Consider the following 20,899-nt stretch of genomic DNA (forward strand, 5'->3'; position numbering starts at 1 on the left):
CTGGAATACTGTGTCCAGCTCTGGAGCACTCAGCACAAGAAGAACACGGACCAGTTGGAGTGGGTCCAGAGGAGGGTCATGAAGATGATCCAAGTGCTGGAGCACCTCTCCTATGAAGAGAGGCTGAGACAGTTGGAGTTGCTCAGCCTGGAGAAGAGAAGGCTCCAGGAAGAACTTATAGCGGCCTTTGTGTACCTGAAGGGGGCCTGTAAGAAAGCTGGGGAGGGGCTGTTTGCAAGGGCATGGAGCGATAGGACGAGGGGCAATGGTTTTAAGCTAGAGCAGGGTAGGTTTAGATCAGACATTAGGATGAAGTTCTTTACAATGAGGGTGGTGAAACACTTGGAACAGGTTGTCCGGAGAGGTGGTGCAGGCCCCATCCCTGGAGACATTCAAGGCCAGGCTTGATGAGGCTCTGAGCAATCTGATCTAGTTGAAGATGTCCCTGTTTACTGCAGGGGGGTTGGACTAGATGACCTTTAAAGGTCCCCTCCAACCCAACACATTCTATGATTCTATGATTCTGTTCTGGAGGAAGGGATAGCTGTCAAGACCAATGTCTCTAGAATGAAATAAGGCACAAGCATATTTCAATAAGTTTAAACTTAATTACTATTGCAGTTATGCAATAGGAAAACTCTTTTACAGAACAGTGTTCTGGAAAACAGTCATACAAATAAAATTGTAACATCGGTGACTTCATTGCAAACTATGAGGTGAACCTCACCTAATCTCAATAAAAGACCAGATTGGTTTAAGGTTTAATGAAACAGTTTAGTATGTTGACCATCAAGGTCTGGGTAGAATCCCAATGGTGCAGAACTACCCATGTCTAAAAACCGTCTCCTTTTTCCAGCGCTAGAGCACGATTTCCTCAACTTGCAGCGAGCAGTCACTGTCCATGGTCCTTACACAGCACACCATTATGCTGTTGGAAGATTCCAGTCTGGATGAAGATCCAGCCACGGTGCTACAGGATCAAGCTATGAGATAGAGGGGAAGTTCAGCCATAGTAAGACTGTCCAGAGAGCTCGAACGTGTAGGTGTCAAGATACATACATGAACACTCATTTTATGACATTTTACAAAAAAAGGCAAGGACACCTTGAGTGTCCCTCCCCCTCTTTCCTGTAGGACCCCTATAGGTACCATAAGGCCACTATATGGTCTTGCTGGAGCCTTCTCCAGGCTGAAGAACCCCAACTCTCTCAGCCCTCTGTGTTGATAAGGGAAAGGTACTGCAATTCATCTGTGTGCTGCTGCACACAGATAAATGTGTGAACGCTTGTATTCAAACTCCTCTCTTCTTGAGCATGTCTGATCTGGTATGGAGCCAGTATGTTGGTCCTTCCAAACTCAAGTCTCAGACTTATTATGATTGTACTAATGGACAAGTTTTTGTAGTTGACTTTGGGTTTCCTAATTATCTCTGAATAAAATGGAGTGTATTCTGAGACTACATCTTTCTGTCTTAGAATCACAGAATCATAGAATTGTTTAGGTTGGAAAAGACCTTTAAGAACGTCAGGTCCAACCGTTAACCAAGCACTGCCAAGCCCACCACTAAACCATGTCCTTAAGTGCCACATCTACACATCTTTTAAATACCTCCAGGGATGGTGACTCACCCACTTTCCTGGGCAGCCTGTTTGATGTAACAGGCCAAAAAATCTTTCAAAATGGCGTCTAGTCTGCTATTATTTTTCATGCGAGTCCTACCATACTGATTTAATCTGTTGCTTTAATGAAAGCATTGGAAAGATTCATGAGAAATCAAAAATATTAAGTAAGGCTGTTTTGGTTTTGAAGGGCTTTGAGGGGCTGGGAGAAGGCGGCATAGATATCAGGAAATGAAAAGAGTTGAGCTGCTCTAGAGATTCTTGGTCACTGTCACGGCACCCTAAGTAACGTGCACTTACAGCATAGCCAAACTGACATTTTTGAAGAACAGTAACTGCATCTGCTCTCAAGGCATTTCTAAGCAGCTTACAGAGCTAAAAAAAGCTGGAAGAAAAAGTTAAAAAATGAAATCATTAGCTGTTTTATTCTATGTCTGCATGTCACTAAGAAGGGTTTTTACTAATATTGCAATATAAATGCACTTTCCTTGTTTTTAATTAATTATTTCCTTTTTTTTCTTCAACTGTCAAAATGTTTTAATATACAAATGTTTTGAGAGTCCCAGCATACTTTACAAAATCATTAGATTAAACGAGTCTGTAACTGGTAGAGTGTTAAAGGCAAGAGAAAGTACGAAAGAAGATGAAAGAATCTTCAATGAGCATTACATTTTGTTATAGATACATGCTCTTCAACAACAAATTAGAACCTGAGACTCAAACCCCAAGCTGCTTGCAGTTTCCTAATTGCCCTCTTCTTTCCTTTCCTTCCTGACCAGTAATGAGTTCCTGACAAGCACGAATCATTTTGTTACAATAAAATACATTTATCAGATACTGCTAAACGACTAGCAATAAATGCAATGGTTGTACTATACAGGACTTTGCTGTGCTCATTTGGATATACTACACATACTTGTAATTCAGGCACACACACCAGTTCCACCTCAAATTTCTGTTTTATGCAGATCATATCTGTAAATACATTTATTCTCACAAAACGACACACATGAGACTATGTTTATTAAACAATAGTTCTGCTATCTTCAATTTATTTGTTTTAAGAATCATCGTGCTTTAGTTTAAAAAACAAGACACGAAAATTATAAAAAAGAAAACAAATTGTTAATAATAATATTAATATTATTAATAAAAATTAATATTTTTGGGTATGTTTTATATTTGTGATATGACTTCATCATTTCTCTGAACTCTTCCTGTACTAATACAATGTCCACTTTCCATTGATGTTAATGATATTATAAGCAGGTTCTGCAGTTGTTTATTGATAAGTAGTCTTTTACATTACAGAAGATACCTATGGAAAGTCCCTCTGTAATCTTAAGAACCAGGGAACAGGAGTAAAACAGTGAAGACTGAAACACTGAATTTAAAATGGCTTCTTTCCATATTTGTTATATCCTTTTCCCACTTAGGTATGCAACCTATACCAACTGCAATTTTTTAGCTTAGACCTGATGCTCCTTTCTTTACTGTGATGAAGATGCTTTTGTGGAGATTATGAACAACTTTATTCTAACCAAATCAAAAGCTCATAGTTTATTTAAAACTTTGAGCAGGATCTTTCGGTATTGAAACAACAAACAAATCCTCTGCAGTTTTGAGTCCTCCTAATTATACTTCTCTAATGTAAATATTGCTCTTAACGTATTTCAGTAGCATTTTCTTCCAAGGTTTAATTCAGTCAATTTTCTCTCACTTTTGCACTCTATTTAAGGGACCTCATATAATCTCTGAGCACCAAACATGCCTCCCAACCGTGAAAACATTTAAAGATTTTCTCATATGTCTGGCCTTAATCTAAAAATGTCTCTAACGCTTCATTCTAGGCATCCCTCATCAATACTGGAAAGTGAATTTTTCTTCTGTTTCAAGCCTCATCCTTTCTCCATCAACCTAAGAAATTTTAACCACCTACCAAATTGAACTCCTCTCTTTTCTTACAACCACACACAAACTAGCAAAGGTAAATTATGACAAATTTATTTTAGAAAGGAATGTAACTCATGGGTACATGTGCTGGCATAAAAATACATAAAGTCTGCTGCCACAGGTTTGCCACATAATACTATCACAGAAATATATTACTCCATTACCTGAAAAATCGAGTACCTGCCTGCATACTGATTCTCCTTTCCTCTTCCTTTCAACACCCATCCTGCAAGAAATTGTAGACCTCCCTTCACACTTCCCCCTCCCTTTTTTTTTTCCCCAAGAGGGAAACAAAAGAGAGGCAGAAAGAGGACAAGCTATACCTCCTCCTTTCACTTAAATCGATCAGAAATTTCCATCCCCGATACAAAAAGCCTTGTTCAGTACATTTTTATTGTAACAAGCTTTTCACAGAAATGCACAAGTAAACCCCAAAATATGCAACACTGAACAGACATCTCAGTTTCTCAACTCACAGATTCGTCTACAACCTAGCAAAATATTTCCAGCAGTGTAACAAATACGTTGTGCAAAAGTATCTCTGTGTGTGTGTGTGCAAGTGCGCACACTTGTGTGCAAATATAGCATACAATAACTGAAAAGAATCAGAAGATCGGTTAGGCATCCAACAGGTAATAAATAGAAGAATTATGTGTAACCTTAATTCAGCACCCATTTTGTATGGATCGAGATGTTAATTTTTCTTTCAAAAAACCTCCTCTTACAATCGATGGGCCATCATTATATATTTATATTCAACTTCGTTCAAAGAATCTCCCTCCATGCACTTCTCAACAAGTGTTTTAACTGAACAGAAAGACTTCGCTTAACATTTCTATTCCATCATCTCTGTTTATGAAATACTTACTTACACTAAATTACTTCATTACCCCAGTCTGTCCTATGAAATTAAGGTCCATAATTACTGTTACTTTGCTAGAGATTACAGCCAGAACTGTCATTTAGCATCCATTCATTTTGGATGCCCACGTAGAAACGTCTCAAAATGTGATTTTACAGGGTACTTAGCATTGTATTTCACATCCTATGTTCAAGCCACATTTGCAGTCAGTTTCAGTAGGAGCTGTGTACATGCAAGACAGCTTCAGTTCTTTGTTTTGTCTGTCTTTAAAGACTCTGAAAACAGACGAGGAAATCAGACTTCATTCGCAAAGGTACCCAGCTACCTAGAATCATTCAGCAACTCTGGTAAGAGCCTAGAGCAAAACATGCCTTCATCGGAGACCAACAAATTGCCTTAGACCATGAAGTCAAATTCTTTTCTTTACGTTGTTTTCAACTTCACTCACTATACACATTCTAATCTCTGAAACAACACAGGAGAAGCCCGGTGAGGTGTTTTTCTGTACAACCTATCTCACCAGCAGGACAGCAATTCTATGACTGCAGACTTAAACCCCAACCTTAGAGAAGCTAAATTCTGAATGCTGGACTCAAGCTATAATATTATTTTAAATAGAGGAGGTTTAATGGGATTTCAGTTGTCCTCAGCTGTGAAAAAGGGACCTCCCATGAGTCTAGTTGGGACATGCAAAAAGAGAGATCTTAAGTTCACTTCTATTGAACGCGACCATTTGAGCTCCTGGAATAATTTGTGCTCATGGTAATAAAGAAATAATGGGACATGAGGGGAAAAAGTATTGGCAGTACGACTGACCAACAATGAGAGCAAAACAATTACAACTTTGACTTTCACTTCAGATTCCACCATCAGAGGCAAAAATATATGTTACTTTTTTGGTACTAACTTCTAAATTCCCTAAGCCAGACACAAGCAAAAATGTACCTTTGTAACTGTCACAGTAAACATCAATACCAGAAGTAAGACGAAAATCCCATTGCTTTTCACTCCCATGTATGTGTAAGTAACATATACATGTGTACACACGTGCCCTTCTAAAACAAAAATTCAAATCTAATTTTTGGTTTATATGCTGCAAGTGAATTTTCGGTTCAAGCCAGCCTTGAATTTTTTTTTAAGCCATTTAAATATAATTATATTGGCTTTACTATGAAAAAACCTGCCCTTTCTGTTTCAAAAGGAAGTTTATGATTACATCTACTGCACACAAAATGAGATAGCAAGTCTTGACTCACAGGTCAACAAATTAAATACTGCACATCTGATTAACCATCACCTGTAAATTCCTACCTTGTTAGAAACTACTCCTGCTTTTTTGCCTATACAGCTTTCAGGTACAGCAGCAGCTGACTTTCTCAAAAGTAAAGGCTGCTTCACTGCTTCCATTCCAAAAAAACCCTAAACTATATTATATTGTGCCACAGACTACAGCCAGGAAAGTGTTGAACAGAAAGAATGAAACACATTTAGGCCTTTTTTCCACAGGTGAAAAAGAGACATCTAGCAGACATAGTGAATGCTATGAATAGATAACATTTGTTTTCACTACTGTATCTATTGAATACGATTTAATAAAACTTCTATTGATGAACAAAAAATAAATATTATTTATTTTGCTAGGGACATTGTGCTTCAGCTGGAACAGGAAACTCTCCAATAGGCACAAACGTCTAAATCAATTGCATATCCTACAATAATTAACTTCCTATGAGCAGTTTATCTTCACCAAACAGTGACAATGCTGTTTCAGAAACAATATAACGAGGTCAGTTTTAAGGTTAGCTCAGTTTAATTTTAACACTACAGCTTTGTCTTCATGCTGAGTGGTGGTTTACTTTGCCATGGTTACTACTTATTTCAATATATTTATGCTGTTTATTAATGTGATTCTGATGAGTGAAGGTGATGAAATTGAAAATGTTAATGTAAAAGCAACGATAATTCCTGGAGGTGCCAATGGCTTGCCTGTGTGTAGCAGGAACACATCTTCTAAACCCAGGTGGTGATAATTAAGCAGGCAGATACTTTCACATGGCAGGCTTTCTCATTTTCCCCTTCTGAGGCAAATGCCTAGATGTAATACTACTCACATCAAAATCTGCCTCTTCGGCCATGCCTCAAGCCCCCAGATCTGCAAGTATCTCCAGGGCAATATAACAATTTAACACCTACTTCAGTTTTAGTGAAGTAACAGTGTTTACTTTAGTTACCTGAAACTAAGGAGGGGAAAATTAAGTTGCGGTAACATAATGCGTCATCAAGAAAAAACTATGCATGATAAAACACAGAATTATGGAAAAATTGTTAAAGTATTATCTTCAGAGCAAAACAAAGGCTGAATTTACTGAGTGACAGCTCAGCAGCAACAGAAGAATCAAAGCCTGAGTTTTGGTGCATCTGTGTTTTGTAGATAAGCTTATCATATAGAGTATGTCATGCCAAACCAGAAAGGGAAAAATTTATGTTATAATGTTTTCCTCAGTGAGAGTATGTAATTGCTTCTGTGCAGCTTAGGGGTCCATTGCCTCCCCCACCTCGCCCCCAACCCTCCAGCTGTAGAATTTTCCTGTCATTAAGACCTTGCTCAAATTTGGTTGATGTTGGCTAACTCACTAAAGTTACTTGAGGAGATGGACAAATTGTCAACACAATTAACATAAAACTGCTTTGCCCCAGAAAACCAGACTCCAATTTGTATGTGATTTTTATAGGCACATTTTAGCAGAACACTTTTAGCTCCTGGTTTTCCCAGTGTATCTTACCAGATGCTCATGTGCTTTAGGACCAAGACCCACTGTCTAAAACAGCAACCCAACTTTCCCTCTTCGGAGACAAAAATAAAACCAAACCTGGTCTGATTTTTCCTTTTGCTTTTTTTGCTTACACACACATTATTCAACTGAAGTTAGAGCTGTATCAATGTAAAATTGAAGCTAGGCTCCTGTAAATAATGGGAGAGTTTATCTTAAACTAACAGTTAAGAACATGAAACAAAATTCTCTCACAGCAACTAGTGCTTTTTGATATTTCACATCATGAACCCAACTAAATTCAAATGGACAAAACAATGCAGTGTTTCCATAGAAACACGTTAGATGAGGATGTATACTAAATAGTGGTCTCAGTAAATGAGACTGCATTGCAGAAATGTAGCTTTGAAATACATTTCAAAGACAAATAAAAAAGACTTTAAAAACAGGACCTTGTTTCAACATTTTGTTTCAAACATTAAGGAATTCAATAAAACACACAGATAACAAGATCCTCAACCAAATGCTAATGCACTTATTAGTAACCTAAGGGTGAAGCAGATTGTCAGCATAAATCTTGATATAAATTTGTAAGCAGCTAGCTCATTCTGACTTGGAATAGGCTTCAAAAATTCAGAATTGTATTTCTTTCTAAAAAAGTCCATCTTGAATTGACTATGTTTCAGATATGGAATTGTAAATACTATCTCTAGTAGTTCAAGGTACTTTCAGTGAAGACGCTGTTACACTCTAGAAGCTAGTTTTTCTGTAACTGTAACTTAATTATTTAACTCTGCAAAATGTCAGAATATATAGAAAATCTAACATTGAAAATGTTATGAAAAACCCTAAACACTGGCCTAATCTCTCCTCTTACTTACTTAGTAATTTACTTAGTTCTTGAACCTCAAGATTGTTCAATGAAAACAGTATGATACTGTAGCTGATGAGGTCTTCTCCTTAGCTTCAAGAAAAATCTTTATAAAGATAAAAATATTTATCTAATAGCATATGATCCACAAGAACTTTAAAATACAGGCTTATTTTAATATATTTCTGAAACATAAATAACATTCAGCATATTTCTAGAAACTTTATAACAGTCATGGATTTTTTCCTGCAACTAAGTACTGCACGCATTTTTGCATGAGTTGTTATGCCTATATGCACTTATACACAAATGTAGTGAAAAATAATTCAGTATTAAACATAAGCTGCACTCAACCCATTGCATGTACAACCACTACTGAAGTATAAGAACATATTATTCCCTAAAACATACATGGTAGTACAAACTGAGAAATAGATGAAGAACTAATAGCAGATAGTTTTATATAGAGAACATAGAATAGTTACATACTATAGGACTACTTGGTGTTCGTTCTTTCTGACTGCACTTACAGATAAATTTCAACCTTCTTTAGCAAATTAAACCAAGAACAGAAAAATCTAATGAAATTAAAATGCACTAATAAATTTTACCTACAAGGCTAGAGATCAGTAGTAGACTAATTTTTTTTAATTATTTCTTATATAGCATTCAATCATATTAGCTGTACAGAACACTGCAAATTGCATCAATTAAAGATAAACACATTAAAAACTTCATAGCTCTTTAACAATCAGGATATAATTTATCTGTATTTTACATTACTGAGTCCCTCACTTGACAGAGAAATAAACAAGTACATACCCTGATCCAAAATCTCTTCCTCTTCTTTTTTGGCCTGCTGCAGCAAAGAACTTTTATCAGTATCCTTCATTTCTGAAAAATAGGTTTAGGATATGATGTTAATACATTTAGGATATGCGTGTGAATGGAATTGAGTATCTTCCTACTGGGGAAAAAAAGCCCTTCTGAAATGAACACTTGGTATTTTTATCTGTCTACAGAAGTTGTATCAAACTGTGGAGCAGTAAAACAAGTGGATTAAAAAATTAAGATTTTTACTTTGCTACACGGACATACCAGTCAGATTACTTCTGGGTAATACTGCGGCTGCAACTTACATGACTACTAGTGTTCAATATAAACATTCGATTCCTTCCATAACAAGGGAGTGGGATCCTGAAAACTATGGAAATGTTGTGATTCAACTTTGTAGGAAATAGATAGAAGATAAAGCAAATATTAAGAAACGGTTAATATAAAGTATTTGGCATAGAAAAAAGGTGAATCTTTTGCAGACACAGCTCATGTAGCTACAAAAATATGTTGGAAATTGAAAGAGGACAATAGGAAGAAAAGGACAAAAGACTATGGCAGGCAATCCCATCAAAAACAAGAGCAGAATCCCGTGATGGTCGATAATTAGCAATTTTCATTTTACTCAGAATTGCATTTCCTTTTTATGAAAATTTAGCATATCAAACCAACACAGACAAACACATCAGTGACCATAAAAAGACTTGAGTAAAACGGATTACAAGTTTTTTTCACCTTCATGATGCCCGTGGGTCATCTTTAGCATATCAGAATTGACTGGAATAGGAATATTTGCCTCCTGTGGTATATTTCTGAACATCTCAGGGTTTGCATTCTGTGTGCAGGTCATATATGAGACAGCATGCTTGGCTTCCATGTAGTACATAATGTAAAAATTACACATTTCATCATTGGCTGTTCCCCTACAAAACACAAAAAAGATGCATCAACTAGGAAAAAATGAGCTGAATACAGATATTATTTAATTCATCTAACTTGTTTAACAGAATATTAAAAAGTTGCAATGAAATGTTTAGAAGTCCCACACTTTAATAGCTTAATTGCAGTGAATATCAAAAGTTTCTTTCAGTTCATACTGGAGAATACCAGTTTGCATGAACTCCCCAGGTATCTCAGAGATTCCCAAGAATTTGGTTTTGATTCTTGCACCAACTATTTAAACTGCACTTCCTTCTCTTTTCCCCAGTATACTCCTCATCGTCCCCAGTGTGTCATCAACTACGCACATGTTCTGATGAAATGCAGCAGAACTGTATCATTCATTATGTCCCCATTCATACACTTTTCTGTCAATCTGGGGCAAACCTAATTGAAAATCATTGCAAATAACGTCTATGTTTCATTTCAGCAGCTATCTTTTATGACAGTTTTTCCCCCCCCATGTTCAAGTGCATCCATTTATTGGCCAATCACACTGGTTCTACTGCAGCAAAACTTAATTTCAGTACATATTAAGAGACCATAAATATCTCTTAAAGAAACGATAATGCTGCCATCTTGAGAATAACTTGATCACAAGCTTCTGTAAGGAAAACACGAGTGCAAGAAAAATGATTAAATACTAGCAAAATTCAGTTCTTTGATAAATGCTGTGCATGTACGTGAAACAGAAGAGGCTCTTCTGTACCGCTACATAATCCTGTCTTCAATAGAAAAAACAGCTGGTACGAGAAAGAATCTTTTCTGAAAAATTTCACTTTGTGAAGCAGACAATACAGGGCCTCTTTGCAACTGTGATCTGTTTCTGTTTTTTTCCTCTGCCATATAGGGTGATATCTTTTATTTATAGCTACAATCCTGGCATTGGAATAGGCTAAGACTTATAAAGAAAGGTTCACAAAATAAAGGGTTTTACATTAATATTTTTAAATTAGCTTTCACAATTAACCAGTGAGTCCACACTCATAAAAAAGATACGGGGGTGGCTTTGCAAAAGACGTCAGTGCTGACTTTTCCAGCAGCATCCTGCAGCATTCATTTATTCACCATAGCAACAATAATGACACCAGCCGGAGGGGAGACAGGGGGAACATGGGAGAAGAGACTGTTTCAAAAGGGGAATTGGTATTTTTCCATGCATTGAAAATTTAGCATCCCTTGGAGACCACAAAAATCAGACTCTGACTTGGCAAGCTCTGCTTAAGCTTTTAGAAAGCATTAACTTCACTGCTGGACTCCCGGTATTTGTCACTATAATTGCCTCCTCTTTAAAACTACAGTAGAAAAAGGGGATGTGGAACCCACATGAACCCTGGTTCACCTGACACGTTACTGTGTCTAAACAGTTCAAAGATGGCATTTTAAATATTTACAGTTTAAAGAGAAAAAAAAAAAAGAAAAAAAGAAAAATACTCTGTCAACAGCAGTTACAGTAAATGCACTGAAAACCCAGAATCTTACCATTAGATATTTGAACTCCTGAGAAACCCTGTTTTGTGAACTAGTTTAATGAGCAGAAATCCTGATGAACAAGTTAAAAAGAATAAAAAAAAGTAATTGCTATTAATCAGCTTCACACCACTGCCACAGATACTTAGAACTGTGTCCAGATCTTGGTATATTAACAGTACACAGTGAAGAAAAATGAAACAGAGGATTTCGCATCGAAAAGCAAGATAATGCAGTTAAAGAATTCTTAAATACTGAACAGGAATGTTTGGCTACAGGCACACAAACCTTTTCTGGAATGGTACAACACCTGTTAAACGTATCTTGAAAGGGAAAGATACAGGTTGCACTACTTCCGTCTGTTAAGAGTCTTAAGCAATACATTACATCGCAACCGGAAAAGCAAGCAGCCACCACGGCCAATAGCGCATTCCTTTACAAAGATATGATCTTTACACTGAACGGGGTCCAGTTCTCCAACAGCTCTTAGACTGGGAAGCTATACACTAGACACTATATCAACTCTAATGTTTACTCCGAAATATCATTAAGTTATCTCTTATAAAAAATTGCAGTGGCTGCTTGCACGGAGTACTTACTGGTCTGTAGCAAGAACTAGAAGAAATCCTGCTTTATAAATTAGGAATAGTTGATGTCCTTCTTATTTGGCAAAGGATAATTCAACCGTTAATTTGCAAAAGTCTGAGCTTGAGGAGAAATCCAGCTAACTGAAATGGGCAATTTATGAAACTTTTGAAGAAATGACTCCTGCCTCACCTTTTTACACCAGAGACATTAAGCCTGTGCTCATGTAATTACCCTGATCTTGTATGTAGTCAATTGCACACGCAAAATCAGGTTTCAATTCTGAACCTTTGCCAAACTCTACACATTTAATGTGTTTAATGCCTCAATACCTAATTTAATTTCTCAGACTGGGAGAGGAAGCGGGATGAAAAAGGTTAGTGTGAGCTATGGGGGTCATGAGATAATGTAAGATAATGGAAAGCAGTCAGTGAAACTAAAGAAAAACATGAAAAAATCTCAGACCAAATGGGTAAAGAAAAAAAAACCAGGACAATAAGGAAGGTATAAAATCAAAACAAGAACATCTATCCTCCCTCCCCAAGTTAGATACTAAGTAATAGCTTTGGTCAAAAATGACACTTCATTCATATGAAAGGGACTAGCTGACTATCACAGAAATTATTCCACAGTTAGGAAAGTAAAACATTGAGAATATGTCATGTTTTAACTAGTTAGCATATATTATGAATTATTAAGCTCTAACTGCTCAGCTTTGGAAAGGCAAATAGACAAAGTGAACTCTGAGTTTGTTTTAGCCCTGCCTTCTATGTATATCAAAGATAAATCACATACGGGATTTAAGATTTTTTTTCAGCCAGTTTAAGAAAAAACAAAAACACCAGCAGAAAACTAAACAGAGAAGCTGTGAAAGTGAACATGCAGACTTGATCTGATCCTTTTCAGATACATATTATTTCACAGCTTTCCTTTCACATTTGCATTTCCCATTTTTTCAGTGTTTATATTTGGAACTCAAAGGTTCTTTTAATATTTCTTTTGAACTGACAAGTCATTCTGAATGGGAGCAAGACAACTGCAACATCAGGGCAACATTTTCCAAGATTTAAACAGCTTTCATTTAATTTATTTTAGCTGTTTATCTTTCCATATACCCAGCATTGTTGTGAATGCATTCCTCTTCATCCATTCATTTCATATTATGGTGATAATTATTTTCCAACCATGAATACTTCCATATTATGCATCAGTTTTTGTGTAATAGTTTAAATGTTTGCTTAAAATGCTTATGTGTTGTTTCTCAAAATTCATAGGTAGAAATTGTGTAATAAAAATGTAAAGGTCTGCTTCTTTAATTTCTGTTCTGATTACTTCCTCATTGAAAGCATATTAGTACATTGAAAGAAAAGACCACAATTGTCCTAGGACTGTTTCTTAAACTGTAAGGATTATTCAACAAACAGGAACTACTTCAGGGAATGTTACAGAAATGTGACAGAAACTTTTAGAACTTGCTAAAAAAGGTCTACGGTTAAATTAAGGTTTTAGATATATGTTTGCTAGTGTAAAAACCTTTGTAAAAACCTCTTCTCAAACAATTCATTTTACTTCAGCCTGCTACTCATCAGTATTTTAACTACTCACTGAAAGGTGAGAAATTTGCATTGAATCCTTAACCCTCTACTGAGATGCAATCTTGGGGTATTCAGTGCACTAAAAAGGTGGTACCTTACGGTGCTTCAGCATGTACTTCCAGAATGGAGAGATTTCTGCAGGGTATCTTCGTATCCTACATATGGAGCAAATTACGGCTCAAAGAACGGGAGTCAGTTAGAAGAATATTAATATTGCGTCTATTTTTTCAGTTGTATGTTGTCCACTTGATCTTATAGAGCTCTGTCTGCCATCTTCTGCTGAATAGCATCACAGACAAACACAGTCCAGATTTCCCTATTTATCATTGTAAGTCATTTATGTTTTTACTGTTTTTCATAAAAGCCTCTATATTTTTATATTGAAAAAAAGGTAACTGGTATATTATTTTGAATTGAAGGTTAGATTTTACGATGTGTCAAAATTTATCAGAATTTTACAAGCTTCCATACATTTTCTTTCTGAAATAATGAAGAGAAATTGTGAAGCTTTGTTATTTTGTTTTAAACAGTCAATAACTTCAACTTATTAAAAAACACATTTTTTAGAATTGGTATTCTGAATCCTTCTCTAAGTGCAGAACAGAGTAATATCTGAGGTGTCTGGCAGCATAGCTGCACCTGAGAGATGTTCTGAACACTTCAGCAAAGTGATTATTCACATAAATAACGGCAATGAACATTGTACAGAGTTAAATCTTTAGCAGACAAGACAGTAAAACAGCACACTGTGTCAGAATTTAAGTTTGTTAGAATTATCTTGGAAAAAGACATGAAACAAATACATTTCTACACATAACCAATATCTTGGGAAAAAAATGGTTAGAAAATGGAGCAAATAGAGAAAATTTACCCTATGTGTGTCTCTGTAGTTCTGCCTTCACCACTGAACACACATCTAGCTGCCAGGATGTCATCATAGCTAACATCTACAGGATGTTCTACTGGATAAAATGCCTGAAAGAGAGGATGATTCACCATAATCAGTGAAAGCTTCTCGTATTATTTATGTCAATATACACACACACGAGAATGACAGCGCTACACGTCTGAAAAGTAACTTCAGGACAGTTTTTGCATCATAATGTAATCATGGTAATACTTGTCAGTATTACATTACAATGTAATCATAATAATACTTGGCAGTATTCACTTCCAGTGGCACAACAACATGTGCCAGTGGGAACACTATGACGTAAATCTGCGGGTACATGAATGCAAATTCAGCTTCTCAATTTTAAATAACGATAATTAAAACTCACAGCAAGAATTAAAAACCCAACCAACCTGTGGTAGTTGTGGACTCTGTCTACCAATTAGTGTCCATTGACCGTTCCTCACTCTGTATCCACTCACTACTTTACCTATAACATACCAATATGTATATGTACATGAGACATACTTCTAAAAAAATATGTTGTAGCGTCAACATTTTTCTGTTAAGTATTTGATATTCCTATGTTGCAATAAAACTCTTACCTAGTCTGTGTGTATGAACCCTGTAGGCAAACAGGTGCATTGGAAACCTTTTGTAATGGCAGGCAATGTCTGCATCAACCGCTGTTAAAATATGACCGCAATAAACAAAGAAAAACACGTTATTTATCAAACAGAGAAAAGTTACACTACCGCACTTCACTCAGTGTGATTTACAAAGGGTATACCTACACCTACAATGGACAATTTCAAAAGATACTGGATAATATCCTATATTTCTGCAGAGTCTATCTCAAGACAGCTGCAAAGAAAAACTAATAAAATATAGTAAAAGTCACTTGAAAACTACTTTCTGTGATGATGTACATACAAAATGCGGATGAAACTCAGTATTATTTTTCCAGTGTATGCTACTGTTACTTAACTAAGTAAACTAATATATTTGATTACAGACTATATTGAGCATCACTTAAACATAGCTATGGTAAATAGTCTACTTAGAAGAAAATTAAAATAAGCTGATACAATTCTAAACCGATACAATTTATAATGAAGGCTTGATTTTAAGATCTTATAGTTCTAGGACTAGTCTTGAAGATTTAGGGTTAGACGCAGACTTTGGCAGAGAGGTGCTGTACAGACAACGTCTGCAGGCTAGTACTTGTGTTAGGTGCAGTAACAATAGCTAAGGAAGAGCCCACAGAGAAATTCCTCTGCCAATGCCTCTCTCAGAGGCATCCGGGGACTTGCTGCATTTTTCCTGTTATAACAAACTTCATGGTTTACTTAAGAACTGCAAATTTGATTGAACATGAGAAGGCAGTTATCAACAGGCACAGAAATTTTGCTATTCCCCTTTCCCTCACCCCTCCAGCTGAAAAAGTAAATTTCTGCATTGATCAAATATTTTGGCAGGGTATGTGTGTTCGTTTGATATGTCTTCATATTGAAGAGCAAAATATGTTAAGTTTCAATTTTAATTAAAAAAGATTTCAGGTTGCTGAATTCACTGAACAGTTGGAGTCACCTGAGCATTTGACCACCTCATCCTATTTAGGCAGCTAATTGCAAATGGGACAAATGATGTTCTTGGATATCTAATTTAAATTCTGATATAGCACAGGAAAATGCAAAGTCAGCATTCAACTTTCTTAAAACAGAACATTCCATGCTAGCACTTGACGAAGTGCTATTGGCAGTATCCAAGCTGAGTTTCAGATAAAATCCACTAAGTAGGATTCGTAATAGAAACTGTTTTTAGAAACTTTACAATGTTTTTTCAGCATTTTGACCTTTTAACCAACTCTGAACATAGGAATAAAGCAGCTCCTTACTGGTAAAAATTCATTTGTTAAAACTGAACTCTTAGCAAATCACGAATAGTGTGAATGACAAATGCAGATGAAGAAAAGTCCAGAAAATTTTATGTTTTTTGAGCAAGAGAGGGGAAATAAGAAAACAGATAGGCCTTTTTTTGTAAAATACTATGATGAAAATAAATCAAAGACATACTCTTAAGAATCCTAGATACTTCAGTATCGCACAGATCATTATCGTTTTGAACATCGTTTTCCACAGCCTTTGCTGACATGGTCAGCAGGAGATATGATACAATTTTAAAATTATAATTATTTTTTTTTTCATCATATGTTTAATTAAGCAATTAATTTGTCCATCTGCAACACGGCAAGTCTCTGCTAAATTTTCTTCTGCAATAAGCAGTAAAACTAAATCAGATGCCGAAATTATATAATCACTTTGTAGAATTATGACTCACCTTTCTCGCCTGGTGGTATGACAGTGTTCACAGACATCATAAGATACATTCCAGCAATCAAAGGCTGCCTGCAATTCAAAAGCCAAGCTCTGCTAAACAAGTCCTTTGTAAAACCTCACTGCAACTGACACAATATGCAATACCATTTAACACCACTGATTTCTAAACGTTGGATTACATCTGAAGCTGGTCTACTGAGAAAGCAGCCGTTCACAGCACTTCCCTTTTCCTCCTTTTTTCCATACTGAGCTACAAGTTTTAAAGCATCTTCTACAAAGCATGTGAAATAGGACAAAACGATCACCTACATAATTACTGTCCTTGTCTCAGATTTCTAAATATGAAGGTCTTAAAATGGATTAACTCAGTACCGATAGCAGCGTTTCATCAAGGTTCTTAGCAGTAATGAAAATTTTTGCCAACAGATGACACATGGCTTCAAAATTCTTAATACTGTGAAGTATGTATTATTTTTATTTCACATGTTTTCAAAGGAATCTAAAGGAGGGGTTACCATATCTTCTGTTTTCTGATGAAAAAACATCATAATAGGGAAGTATGTTTAAAGATACTTACTTTTGATGGGTTAGATGTAAAGTCACACCAGAGCAGTCCTTGTGTTTATCTGTATAAATCACAAAACAGTTTAATCATTAGCAGCCGAACCCATGTCAAATTATTCCACCTTAATAACATTCTTTTGCTGTATAAAAAACACCAGAAGAGAAAATAAGTTTTAATCTTACTGTTTGCAGGAAAACTTTCATACTGCGGAAACGTTACTCAGCTTTGCACAAACCTGAACATCCAAGTGCTGCATCGTAGTAAAACCCTAATACAGAGCAAAACTGTGGTGGATGGAAAAACTAACTGCCTTTTTTGGCACTAGAAATCGCGGATCTTTATGAACTAGCATCTGGGACATGAAACAGTGCCATTTTTACAATAGCAAAAAAAGTTGGTTTGCTTCAAACAAATGTGTATTTTGACAAAAATTAGAAAAAATTGTGGAAAAGCAATGATTTTAGACATAATAATGAAGCAGCAAAAAGTAATAAAGTCAACAGCTGAACTTGAGCTACCAATACAGATAGTGGTTCTGTTTAACACTGGATATCCTAGTAGGATAATAAAAATAGTAAATTCATTTGTTAATGTACTGTATCAGCATTTTATAATATGTTTGACATTTTATTCTAAAGATACCATTGTCTTCATAGTTACTCAATTTTAGTTGGTGATCTGCAAGTTCAATCTTAATTTTTTTCAATAAAGTTTCCTTTTCTTATGTTTATACCAAAAATAGCTGTAGTTAGAAGATGGATCTAAGTCCGAAGCAAGTAAACAGAAAATGCTGAAAAAATACCCTCTAACAGTATATGCTTCAGGTAAGAAAAAGAACAGAGTAGATATGGATCTACTGACAAGTGGTATTTTGGGAGAGATTTTCCTCCCATCAGTAGATAGATTCCAAACTGAAAAAAGCAGTGCATTTGCACAGAAGAAAGGATAACAAGTGGGACAAAACAGGGAGACATTACAGATTAAAAAATATCAGTCTAGTTTTTCGAACATCAGCTATTTTAGTCACACCAGATTTCACTATTAAGGGATAATATTCAGTTTGGGTTTTACCACCATTGATACTGGAACTTACTTTCAATATGTTCACAAAGTAGATAGTCACTATTTTTACAAAATGTGTAAATTAGTACAAATGTTATGCAAGTGACAAAGTTGCTAACTCAATTTCACCAGGTTCTCATAATGCTCGTCATCATGGCATCTGAGAATTCTTAATTTCTCCAGCTCTGTGTGTCCCAATAAACACCTCTGTATTTAAAAATCTGAATCAGTAAATCACAGTTGTACCTTTACAAATAACAACAAAAAAGGAAAGTCTTCACTGTATACACAAAAGAAAATTTAGAACAGTAGCCATTTCATCAAGACTACCCACTACCGCAATTGCACTGCATGTCTGGAAAGCACGTCTGATGAGACTTCTTGAAACCAAGTGTGACGAATCAGAAGGAAAGCAGCTGAAATTCAACTGGTAATCCAGAAAAAAAAGCATACCCATTCAACGCAGATGAAATTTCTCACTGTCTGTGTCAAGCCACATGTAATATTGCCTCAAACACAGAGAGTTTGGCACCTATCTTCTGTATAAAGAATTGAATATGGCTTTGGTACACTACTGGCAAAGTTCACTGGCAATTACTGTAGAAGTATTTTAAGACTACGCACATATGCACAAAAACACAAAAACTTCCAACAGTCAGCCAGTTATTGCTGCTGTATCACCCACATTTTCTGTTCTACAAAACAGCCAAATAAACAATATATTGCAGAAAGCAGAGATTTTCATATTTTTTTCATATTTTCAAGATACATTTTTATGCAAACATGCCTCTTTGTAGAGAAAAACAGTAAATACTGAATAATTAATCTAAAAATTAAGATAAAAATTCTCAAATTAAAAGTACAGCATTTAAAATACATTCAAACTACAGTCTTCCAATTTTTTTTAAGTTACTTCTTAAAAATGAATAAAAAATAGGAAAATCTTTCCATAAATACATTCAACACATGGTAAGTCATTTACAGGGGGTGGCAGAGAATGAGGCAAAGAAAGAGGAGAAAAGGCTGAAGAAGAGAGAGGGGACAGGATCAAATAAAAGACAAAGTTGGAGCAGGTAAGGGAAAAATGACAAAGTCTAGACATGGTCAGCACTTGCTAAAGATGGAAAGAAAAACTGAAGTTATGCCATTCCAGAATAAGCACTAGTTTTCAATCACAGATAACAACTGTTGCTTCCAAATGGCCAAGTCTTGAATCTAAAAACACCACAAAGACTAAGCTATTAGGACAAAAGTACGGGAACGGTAAAACATTCAAGAGAAAGAGAAAGTAAATTGTTTTAGAAAGAAATTTAGAAAAGGTTTTTGAAAAAGTTCAAGTTATATATACTGTGTTTTTTTACTCAGAAAAATAAACACTCTTTAGAACTTACTTTCTTTGCACTCTGGGTATATGGATTATAAATTATAGAGCACACTGTTCAAACTATTTATTCATCTTCTTCATTGCTCTATTTCTAATATTTAATAGGAACAGCATAGCACTCACACATGGCTACTAGAATACTTAAAAGTTTTCACTGTAACAGAGTGGTGCTTTTTATGAAGCTCTGAACCCCTTGTTATTTCAAAGCCAGTCCTTTGATTTGTACCAGAATCTCCACATATGGTCTCAGAATTGGCTTTGCCTCATTAAAGATAAGAAGTAGCCTCAAAGCTGGAGCACAACCTCTGAGCAAGGCAATTCCAAAGCTAATGCCCACTGGGAATTACCTTTGTACGAGTTTTATTTAAAAAGACAAAGACATGCAGCACAAAAATAAACCTGGAGTCTTAGTAAAGAGAGAGACTAATTCAGTATGTTGCATTCAATATTGATACCTAATATTTGATACATAAAAGAACACTAGCTGAATTCATTTTTTTCATGAGAGTCAAGGTGCTTGCTCTTGCTGATCTGTTCACTCTTCCATACTGAATTTGGAAAAATTCTTTTGAGAAGTCTAGTAACCTGTATAATGAAACAGTACCTGTATTCAGTTTGTGAAAAACAAAATGCAAGCACAGACTCCCCAGTGGGCCATTTTCACAACTTACTTTCCAAATAGAAGAGAGACAAACAATTATTGATCCTGGTTCGGTATAAATTTTTTAATAAATAAATACCTTGGTAAATGACATGTGACTGATTTGCTGAAAGGATATCATAGTATATAATAGACATGAATTTCTGGAAACACGCAAAATTATTTTATTCAAGACACCAGTGTTAAGCATTCTGGTTATCAAAGAGAATCACACTGAATTCGGTGTTCAAATAAGAGCAGAACTCAAATGATAGTTTACAATCCACATGTTTATGAAGAAAATAATTATTTTTAAGACATCTACCAGTTTGGTGGCCAAAATTAATTACTCTCCCCAAGCAAAAAAACCCAAAACCACTAAGAACCCCAGACTCCCCCCAAAAAAGCAGGTACATCTGTGATATTACATGTAATGAGGGTAACACAATTCTTCTAGGAAATGATAGCCGGAAGAAATAAATCTATTCCCAGCGAAGAGCGGGGGTTAGGAGAAGGAG

At 35.7% G+C, this 20,899-nt stretch overlaps 1 protein-coding gene across 8 annotated transcripts in view; it reads right to left on the reverse strand.

The window, feature by feature from the left end:
* Positions 1-20,899, reverse strand: part of PAM (peptidylglycine alpha-amidating monooxygenase) — a 150,103-nt gene that overhangs the window by 27,308 nt on the left and 101,896 nt on the right. For all 8 annotated transcript variants that reach the window (XM_063321334.1, XM_063321333.1, XM_063321332.1 and 5 more), the window contains 7 exons: positions 17,308-17,356; positions 16,732-16,799; positions 14,997-15,077; positions 14,805-14,881; positions 14,371-14,474; positions 9,646-9,833; positions 8,899-8,970 (listed from right to left, as the gene is read on the reverse strand). In XM_063321334.1, the coding sequence (XP_063177404.1) occupies positions 8,899-8,970; positions 9,646-9,833; positions 14,371-14,474; positions 14,805-14,881; positions 14,997-15,077; positions 16,732-16,799; positions 17,308-17,356 (639 nt within the window). The remainder of the gene's footprint in view (positions 1-8,898; positions 8,971-9,645; positions 9,834-14,370; positions 14,475-14,804; positions 14,882-14,996; positions 15,078-16,731; positions 16,800-17,307; positions 17,357-20,899) is intronic.

Source organism: Chroicocephalus ridibundus, chromosome Z (assembly GCF_963924245.1).
Source record: "Chroicocephalus ridibundus chromosome Z, bChrRid1.1, whole genome shotgun sequence".
Lineage (NCBI taxonomy): Eukaryota > Metazoa > Chordata > Aves > Charadriiformes > Laridae > Chroicocephalus > Chroicocephalus ridibundus.